This window comes from Aulonocara stuartgranti, assembly GCF_965226115.1.
Source record: "Aulonocara stuartgranti genome assembly, chromosome: 7".
Lineage (NCBI taxonomy): Eukaryota > Metazoa > Chordata > Actinopteri > Cichliformes > Cichlidae > Aulonocara > Aulonocara stuartgranti.
In genome coordinates, this window is record NC_138945.1 from 20,663,215 (window position 1) to 20,673,475 (window position 10,261).

Sequence of the window (10,261 nt, forward strand, 5' to 3'; positions counted from 1 at the left end):
AGAAACTGAGTCAAGCTATGCTTTAAAGTTTAACCCCTGCACATTATAAAGTACAGCCTCAGAAAAGAATAAAATGGAGTGCAGCAGAACCCAATACATTTCAGATCAAATTTAAACCATGCAGCTCAGAAAATTCAAAAATCCTGGAAATCAATATGCACTTCCACTCAGATTACAGCTTCCTTTGAATTGGAAACGTCTCCTGTCCTGGGTTTACAATAATGGCAAGTAATAGCTCCCCCTGCTGTGAAGAGATTTCCTCCTCAAAAAGAGGCCACGGGGGAAGAGCTCGACCAGTGTCTCCCTGTCCTGAACAGATAAAGGAAGCACCACCTTTTTGTGCCTTTCTGGAGCTTTGCCTTGATTGGTAGGTGTGGGGGTAGGGAGTGTGTGTTGGTATTAAGATGATCTGTGATCCCACACCTGTGACTTTAAAAGGGACTCAATAAGTGCACATTTAAGTGGCTGAAAAGGCCCATCTAAAGTGCAGGTGTGGAAGTAGATTAGTTTGGCAGGAGTGGCCAAGCTAGCCAAGCAATACAAGTAGGTTCATTAGAGGTCATTGGGCTTTCAAGGCTCAGGTGGTCGAGCGAGCTCTCCACTAATATAGGGGCTGGCCATTCGATCCCTCCATGTGCCAAAGCACCATCAGGCAGTACAATGAACTCCAGATTACTTCTTGCATAGCAGTCTGCTGCCATTGGTGACTGAGTGTGTGTGACTAAGGAATAAAGCTACGGCTCTGTTCTCACCTGGAATTAACATTCATCTTGGGTGATCCAATCACAAGGAGAAACCTCCAAGTACAGGTGTAGGAATGCACACGCAGATTTAACTGCTCACACCATATTCAGATATGCCGTGGGCTACACAATGCCATTCGCTTGTTTTAGCAGTGTGTACATAAATTTATCTGGAGCCACATTTAAAGAACGCCTACACAATCAGTGTTCTTCCTACCAGTGGAGAAACACAACGTCCTCCTGCACTAGTACTGGCTAACAGACTTATTCCCAACAACTCTGTTTACAACTGTAAATGTACACGATAAGAAATCTCACCAGCACATTAGTGTGATAGCATGAAATATCTCCAAACTACTGCTCATTTCCCGTTAGCTTCTGCCATTTATAATAGTTCTCCCATTAGCAACAGGTGCCCTGCTGGTGAGACCGGCTGTAAAATGAACATAGAGCAGCACACTGTTTTGAGTCAAGATTAATTAGACTTTAATTTGAGACCCTGAATAATTAAGCAGGTTTGCAAAACTTCTGTAGGCTCCATGTTTATTTGCAGAGTAGCTGTCCACTTGTGACTGCGTCATCCAAGACATAAACAGGACCTCTAAGACAACAAACATCAGACTAAACATGCTACAGTTCAATGCTTCAAAGTCACTGTTTACTTATGGACTTACCTTTTTAATCGTTTTTGTTTGGACTAGGGCAAGCTCTCTAGTTTCATCAGCAACATAGAGGGAAAGCTTGACATAAGGATCACTGCAAAACCAAAGCAGAAAAAAAAAAGTCGGAAGCATATCCAAATTCAAACCATCTGCTCCCAGCAATACATATTTACCAAAAACAGCACACATCTATAATAAATAGGATACATACATTTCATATTACATTTAATTTCCATATCAAAACAATGATTTCCAAAGTGATAAAAGACCAAAGCAAATTACATATTAGCATATACAAACAAATTAAGTTTTTTTTTCTCAATGCAATCAGTTATAGTTCCAGTGTAGACAGTTCACACTTAGAAGAAAAAGAAAATTGCAATTGGTGCGCCTTAGTTGGACACTCCTTCCATTTGAGTATCCTGAGAAATAAAAATCCTGTCTTATTGGTAAAGACTGCTAAAAATAGAAACAGCTAAACGTTTTGAGGAGAGAAGTACAAACAATAAGCAGACCATGTGTGACTGTGCTATTTAAAACTCCCCACGTGGCTTATTTGAAGGTGCTGACAGGGTAGAAATCTCCAGTGAGCTCTGGTCTGAGCGGCGATCTACTGTTCTCTGCGAAGACCAATTAACCTGATGTTAGTCACAGCAGGCAACACCTGGTACCGTGTCACACTTTGCAAAACCCTTCCCTGGGAGAACTGACTATTTAAAAGGTCTGTGTACATGTGGAGGGGGTGACTTTGCAAAGTTACATAGTCCTACATGAAACTTTCACGTTAAAATTACAACGCAATTAACACAGACGATGCTTTTATTTGTGCATTTGTATATCTAAATAGGATATCTTAAAGCATCCTCTGTGTTAACAACTTTTTATTGATCAAGTTAATCAACTAGGTTTACTGAAAGCTAGAGTTTGGAGGTTAAAAAAAAGAAAAAGAAAAACAAAGAGTAAAGCAAGAAAGAAGCTAAGCAACAGCAGGGTTTCTGCACAGACTTTGTTTTTCCTTTGCTCAACCTAATGTAATAAGATATTTGTGCTGCAGAGACAGTTTGGTGTGAATTACACTTTTCTGGATTTGCAGGTTCAAATTAGTTTCTCTAGTAGTGTTAGAAGAGAGATGACTATATTGACATTAGAGATTTATTCAGTGAAAGCAAATGTAATACACTTTAATTGGTACCTCACAGTCCACAATTTATAAAAGCAACTGTAACTTATTAACAGATGCATATTACCTGCATTACAAATGAGTGGTGACTTGCCAACTTGATATCTCATCAATATGTAACCTGGATTCCAATCAAGAGAGCCAAGTCCAGACTTTAAATCATTAAAATATATTCACACACCTTAGCTGTTACCCAACATGATGAAAAGAACTGAAATTAAGTGGTATCAACACAGCTAATATACGTGTTAGCCACCACCAGACACTGTGGTATATAAAGATGATGTGGAAGATAATGTTAGTAGGGCAATTTAGGCAACTCAATAACTGCCTACTACTACTACAATAACCCTTCCCCTGCTACTTACTCTTCAAACCACTGCAGTCAAGAACGCGACTGCTTCGGCTTCAGGTGTCTTTGGTCAAATTAGCAGTATGCTGAGTTGACACAGGTGAATGGTGCGATTGCCGTTTTGTGTCGAGATGATGATTTGGGGTTTCTGCCACGACCCACATGGCACATTTCAGCACCCTTCACAGAATTTACTGCCACAGCATCCTGTAATAACCTCTTGTGGTCTCAGGAGCTACAATTGTGGCTGCTTAGCAAGAACTGCTTAGTATAAGGTTAAATACAGGATTTTAAACACTTTTTAAATATCAAAATATTAGAGAATGGGTTTTAAATCTATTCAGACATAATCAGTAACCATAGCATTAGGACTGACCTAATCAGCAATTCAATTTCGCAGCTACAGTGCAGTCTTACTTTCATTTGAAGGAAGCAGTTGAGATAAAACAAAAGAATAAGAACGAAATTAGACGGGCAGACAGACGGATATTGAAGGAGTTGCAAACATACCCTAGGCAAAACAGGTGCTGCTAGTTAACCTCTTCAGGAACCCCACAGCTTCTAATTGTGTGTTTGTGTGGTTCTATGATATGTTGCGATTAAACAAAAACAATGAGACCACTGTATCCCAGCTGCACGGAGACTTCTTGTCTCCTTCCTTCTATGAGCAAAAATCCTTCTAAGGGTGGGAGAAAGGCTACTTGTGGTCAACACAAGATTAAAGATACCAAAAGCAGCCGGAATCAAAGCATAGCCCCGTACACTTGTTCTTTGAAGTTACTTCCTTGAGTTTCTCTCATCGCCGCACAAAAACGGTGAAAACAAAACCTCAGAGTGTTTCATTTAATCTGAAACAACAGAATGTAACACACGAGCCACAAAGGAGCACCGACAGGAACACATTTGGAGCAAAAAGAAGAAAAGAACAGGCTGGAACTGTTTGAGCATCTTATGAGGTGACAGACTGCCAAGTCAGCACTGTCTCCTGTGGTAGCTAGCCACACATCAAGACCTCATTCAGTGCACTGCATTACAGTTCAGCTTTCTCCTGAGCCAGGCTGAGCTGTCCTGCCAGCAGGGCATCAGGATGCTAACACATGCACTCTGGCATGCGAGTAGCACTCACACAGTGCTACACATGCCAAGCTCTTCCTCAAACAATGTCTGCATTCTTACAGTTCAGATACATTACTGTGATCAACAGTAGGCACAGAGCTCAAATTCAGAAGAGGCTTCCAGTGCTCCTGTGGTGATTTCAGACAGAAATACAGTTTAATATAGTTAAATATTTCTTTACAGCCTCATGCAACATGTTACTTTAAAGAATGATGATAAGCAATCTTCAGTGAGTCTGTCCTGTGAAGTCTTGCTACATGTTTTGCATTGCAATCACATTTGCAAACCTACTCAGGCATTCAATAACATGTAGCTAAAAGACCTATAACAGCAAAAAGCTGTCACATGTTAAGATTTAGATCTCTTCAGCTGAAGTGCTGTGCCATTTAAGTGACTTACTGGTCATTGCTATTTCTAATGGAAGTTTGCGCTTCAGCATAATAAATATTCCATGTTTAGTTTGACACTAGAAAGCTAGTTTCAAATTAAGAAGAAAGTCTCTGATTGGCACATGGAAAAATACAACAACAGCCAGCAGGATGGCAGAGGTGGTGTTGATAGAAGTGACAGCGAGTCATTCAGCATATTATTAGAGCAAAAGCAAAGCTGTGGGTAATTAAAATTCAAGGAGCAGAAGTTACACTGCTTAACAAAAATAAAATTACAATAACTAAAGTTATTATGTAACATCATGTAAAAACTGTATTAACAGTCTGTTGCACTTCACAGACTCACACATGGGAGGGAGATATTGATGGACATAACGCTTCAGAGATCATCAAAAGTTTAACCACACTGTGTTCCCACATGTGGGAAGGTATGTGGCATGTATAAGAATTAGTCAAGCTCTTTTATCTGGAAGAAGGGTAACAGAGGTGGGTTATGAGTAGGATAGGAGAGGCAGGATGGAAATCATTGATTAACACTTGAGGTGCAAGGTCTGTAACTAGAAGGAATGTAGGAACTGTGCATAACACTGTGCTGCTCAAGGTTAAAAACGACTGGCTAGAAGGAGAACCCCAAAGAGTTGGGATGCTAAACACAATACTACAACTAAGGTCTGTCTAGTTTTCCTTAAGCATGGATTTCTTCATGTAATGATCCATGGCGAATCATTATTAGTGAGTGAAGTAGCTGACATGTTTGGCATGACCCATCTAAACTGTGATGATGTGTATGCAATGTTGAAGGCCTCAAAAGACCTAGTTTTGTGAAGGAAGAGAACATGTAGAGCACCAGAAAGAAAGAAGCCCAAGTCCACTCACCAGACCTTCACAATGACAGCAGGAAAGCAACCTAACACTTCTATTATTAACACAAAAACAGTATCTTCTGACGTTTTCTCAGAAATTCCATGATACGCACCTGGCTCCAAGGATGTCTTTCTTCGCCAGATCAATTCCTGCAATGACCTTAACCCGTAACACTCGTGTTTCATGCTGCAGACAGAGGGAAAGAGATGATGGGTCAAAACATTTAATCAGCTAAGTTAAGTCATCTAAGATATTTCAAGCAGCCAGCTGCAATGAGCTGCCTTTTAAATCAATAAAGCTCACCTATAAATAAATGGCCGTTTGTAACTTGGCACCAAAACTCAAACGCAGTATCCGAAAATATGTAGACACTTAATATGCTAAACCACCTCATGCCAGGCTGTGACTACACTTTTCTCCAAGTCACTGCAGCGGCAATTAATTTACTGGGGAAGTCTCTGACATAGTTAATGATGTTAGCATAACACCAGATGACAAAGTGAGAAGAAAAGGGGAGTGGGGTGCCTTACTGAATGTTTACCTCATGATCACAGTAAATGCTTTGTTTCATGGTATAATCATCAATGAATACTATCCCCATCTGTTTAGTGTGTGTGAGGGAAGTTTTTACAGACAAGCCTCATGTCAGCAGGGTACCCCAGAGCTATCAAAGTGGGTTAAATGATAGGGTTCACCTTTTCTTCTAATGATTACTAAAAAAAATTATAATAAATACAATGTTAACATAAGAAGGCACCTAAATTCTACGCCAACATTTCAAACCCGATGTTAAAAATATTTTCTAGCCAATAAAGATCCTTCCCCCAGATATAATGATTTTGGTGGTGCTGTTGGTATTTGTTTCCTCTTTGCTGTCGCTGAAACATTTAAGTCACATAACATACTAAAAACTTGAAGTGACAGAACAAATTACCAGTGGCTAATATAACCAATATTGATAATCGGGAGCTAAATCGGCCAATCCCTACATAGATGTTAGAGAAACTAACGTCACAGGGTTCAAAGTGCATCTACGTAACACAGATTCAGTGAATTGCTGAAGCTGAACCCTCTTACATCCTTCCTGGTCAGACTGACAGATGAGTCAAATGCAGCCAGAGTGCAAATTCAACAATCAAGAGTCACACCCCTATTTCCCCTTTGAGAAACCATTAAAGATATATTTTTAGCTGTCCACCAGGATTATCCAAAAAAAAAAAAAATTCCACACTGCTTGCCATTTGAGAGTACACTGCTCCGATCTCACATATAACAGCTCCCCTATTTAAAAAAAATGTTTGGAGATATACATAGATGCCCAATGTTTGACTCGTGACTATGATGCTGCAGTATTAAAAACAAAAACAAAAAACAATAACGCTTGAATTATTTCATAATTAATGGCTACATGCTTTATGTAAATCTGAATGCCATGGCAACTCAGTCGTCTACATCCAAGATCACCTCACTTATCAGGCAGCCACGATTACAAACAAGAGGTAGTTTTTAAATCTGACACAGCGGTCGAGCTTGTACCGGGATCGAGCCATCGCACCCGAGAAATCGGTCGGTTTCCCTTCTGCACATCTGGGATTCAACAGAGCATTGCGAGGTAGCGGTTAAGCTCCAAGTCGCCCATAAATTGAATTAAACCGAGGATGGAACGAACCAACAGAGGCTGCTGACTAACTTGGACTGCTTGGGTTCACGACTGTAGGCACAGTGGTGAAAGTGCTACTGAAAATGAGCTGAGAAAACTAGTGGACACGAAGACAGGGAGGAACTGACAGCTGCCGAACATTACACTGGAATGTTATCCAGGGTAAGGGGTTGTTAGCTTGCCTATCGGGCTAACGCTGGCCATCTCTGGCTGCACCCCTCTTGAAGAGACTCCTGGTTGTAGTATACTTTTTATGGGCTCGGTTGAGTTTAAAGCTTACCTCATCTTCTGAAAGTCCATATATCGGTTCGTAATTCGCAGCCATATAGCCTGCGGTCCACGCTATATACACACAAAAACAAGCCGCTTTGCAAAGCTAGCTAGCTAGCCTTGAACAATAAAGTCCCACTCTCCTCTCTGTGCCGAGCTGTGAAGGTAAAGTCCACTGTGAAAGCAAGTCCTCGGCACGCCGCGGGTGGTTGGTTCTCAACCGGATAACGTAATCCTTTCCCGCGTGGTCCGTCCAGGACCCAACTTGGAAATGAAAAAAATAAAAAAAATTACAGTGTAGCGAAATGTTTCGACTGAGGCAAACCGTTTTTGTCAACTCCGAGCTTATCCCTCCCGAAATGTTGTGACACTTGACTTCCTCCTAAGAGCTCAGCCAATCGTGTGCCAAGAACACGTGATTGCTGTCAAACTCAGCCAATAAAGTGCGCCTTGAATTCCCTAACGCGCCTGGCTGGCCAATTAAATAAGAAGAGGACGTCGAAATTAAGTGGGTCGTTTAATTTTTTTCTCGCTCTTTTTGTGTTATGTAGAACTATGTCTCACTGTTGAAATAGCCAGAATGTGTAACATAGTTTTCACATATAATATCACCATCTCCACCTAACTGACGTCACGGAGAGCCCGAAGGGGATCGTGACGTGGGCGGGGCTTGTAACAGGCAGCCAATCACGTGCTGCAGTCACAGCAAGCAGCAGGTCTGGTCCGCTGCAGGTACTGATCTGGATCACGAAATTAATTGAGTCCAGGATGGGCGAAAACTGAGAGTCACTTTTGGAAATCGAGTTAACTCAGCTCATAGATGAGTCAGGTATTGTATATTCATTGTATACCGTAAAATTACAACTATAACTTTTATTGCATGTGCGATCACGTATGTTGGTGGAGTCTAAAAAATCCATGGATTGTGACGACCTTGACATGTCGCTAATTAAAGAAGTTCTTTATAGTGTCCTTCAACCGTTAACATATATTTGCAACAAATCATTTCAAACTGGAATTTTTCCAGATAAAATGAAAATTGCCAAAGTGATCCCATTATATAAAACTGGTGATAAACAGATTGTGTCAAATTATAGACCGGTATCGTTACTGCCTCAATTTTCGAAGATTCTTGAAAAACTATTTGCAAACAAACTAGATTCTTTAATTGATAAATATGATTTATTGAATGATCATCAGTATGGGTTCAGAAGAAATCGTTCAACATCTCTAGCTGTGATGGAATCTATTGAAAATATTGCAACGGCTGTGGATGAAAAACAGTTTGGAATAGGTTGATATACATGATAGAGCATTCTTTACTTTTACAGAAGTGTGAAAGGTATGGTTTAAGAGGTGATGTACAATTTTGGTTAAATAGTTACTTGAATAATAGGTTCCAATATGTGAGTATTAATAACATGAAATCTAAACTTAGAAAAGTAACTTGTGGAGTCCCGCAAGGATCTGTTTTGGGACCTAAGTTATTGTTACTTTATATAAATGATATTTGTACAGCCAGTGATACTTTAAAATATGTGATGTTTGCTGATGATACAAATTTATTTTGCTCTGGAAAGGACATAAAGAAATTACTGAAAACAGTGGAAACAGAACTCATGAAGTTAAATAGATTGTTTGTATTTAATAAACTATCATTGAATGAAAGTAAAACAAAATTTCTGTTATTTGGAGGTAGTAAAAGTAATATTAAAGTAAAATTGAATTTAAATAATGTTGAAATTGAAAGAGTATATGAGACAAAATGTTTAGGAGTAATTATTGATGATAAACCTTGTTGGAAGCCCCACAAAGAACATGTGAAATGGAAATTATCCAAGCCTGTTTCTATTCTTTATAAAACAAGAGACTCTTTGAATAAGAACTGCCTTTATTTATTGTATACTTGCCTTTGTTTGCCTTATATGACTTATTGTGCGGAAATTTGGGGGAACACATACAAAACATATTAGGATTCAATTTTTAAATTGTAAAAAAGAGCCATGAGAATAATAAATAAAGTTGGATATAGGGAGTCCACCAACCAGTTTTTTGTAGGATCATCTATGTTAAAATTCATAGACATTATATATTCTAAAACTTTAGAAATGACATATCGAGTGATGAAAAAGAATGTTCCAATTCGTATTTTAAGTATGTTTCAACTAAGAGATGGAAAATATGATAGAGAGGGTCTTATGTGTTTGAAATACCTAAAGGAGAACCAATGTTAAGTATAGATTTGTGTCAGTTTTGGGAGTGAAATTATGGAATGGACTTAATGATGAACTGAAGACATTTTTCAGGAAGAATTTAAAAATTTGTATCATACAAGGTTATAGAAATTTGGCTTGATGAATAATTTTGTGTTGATTTAATTTCTTGATTTATCATTGATTTCTTTTCAAATTGTTACATAACTTATTTATCAATGTTATTTATTTTCTTGGTTAAGGATTTGATTATTCCTATGGGGGTAAAGGACAGGATAATTATAAGCCACAAGGCTTCAGCCTATTCCTTTTTCGGTTACTGTTTGATTGAGTACTTTTATGTAAAATGTAAAATGTTAATCTGTTGTTGTTGACCGAATAAACTTAAACTTAAACTTAAAATTACGATTATTCTATTATGTGAACTGCTGTGGAAAAAAAAAATCTGTTCTGGTAACACTCCGACACATTAGAGGCTTGTTCAAGTAAATGATTTGCAATGACAGAAAGAAATGACAACATTTCCTTTCGTTTCTTTAAGTAGTCTTTAGGAATAGTTCTCCAGGCTTCATGAAGAGCATTCAAAGCTCTTCTTCTTTAAATTTGCCTGCCTTTTTGTTCTGTTTCCTGTCAAGTAATATTGATGTCCAGGCTCTGGGGAGGCCCATCATTGACTGATAGTGTTCCACTTTGTGTTTTTCTATGCTTTAACCACACTGGCATTGAGTTTTGGGATCACTGACACTGAAAAATAAAGCTGGTGATAATCAGACACTTTCCAAATGATATTTCATTGCAGATCGAATCCTAAT

The 10,261-nt window shown here is 38.8% G+C and overlaps 1 protein-coding gene across 2 annotated transcripts in view; it reads right to left on the reverse strand.

Moving 5' to 3' along the window:
- Window positions 1-7,613, reverse strand: part of nedd4l (NEDD4 like E3 ubiquitin protein ligase) — a 41,151-nt gene extending 33,538 nt beyond the window's left edge. For both annotated transcript variants that reach the window (XM_082540367.1, XM_082540366.1), the window contains exons 1-3: window positions 7,247-7,613; window positions 5,419-5,492; window positions 1,418-1,499 (exon numbers count right to left, since the gene is read on the reverse strand). In XM_082540367.1, coding sequence (XP_082396493.1) covers window positions 1,418-1,499; window positions 5,419-5,492; window positions 7,247-7,291 — 201 coding nt within the window. In that variant the 5' untranslated portion in view covers window positions 7,292-7,613. The remainder of the gene's footprint in view (window positions 1-1,417; window positions 1,500-5,418; window positions 5,493-7,246) is intronic.
- Window positions 7,614-10,261: the final 2,648 nt, after the last annotated feature.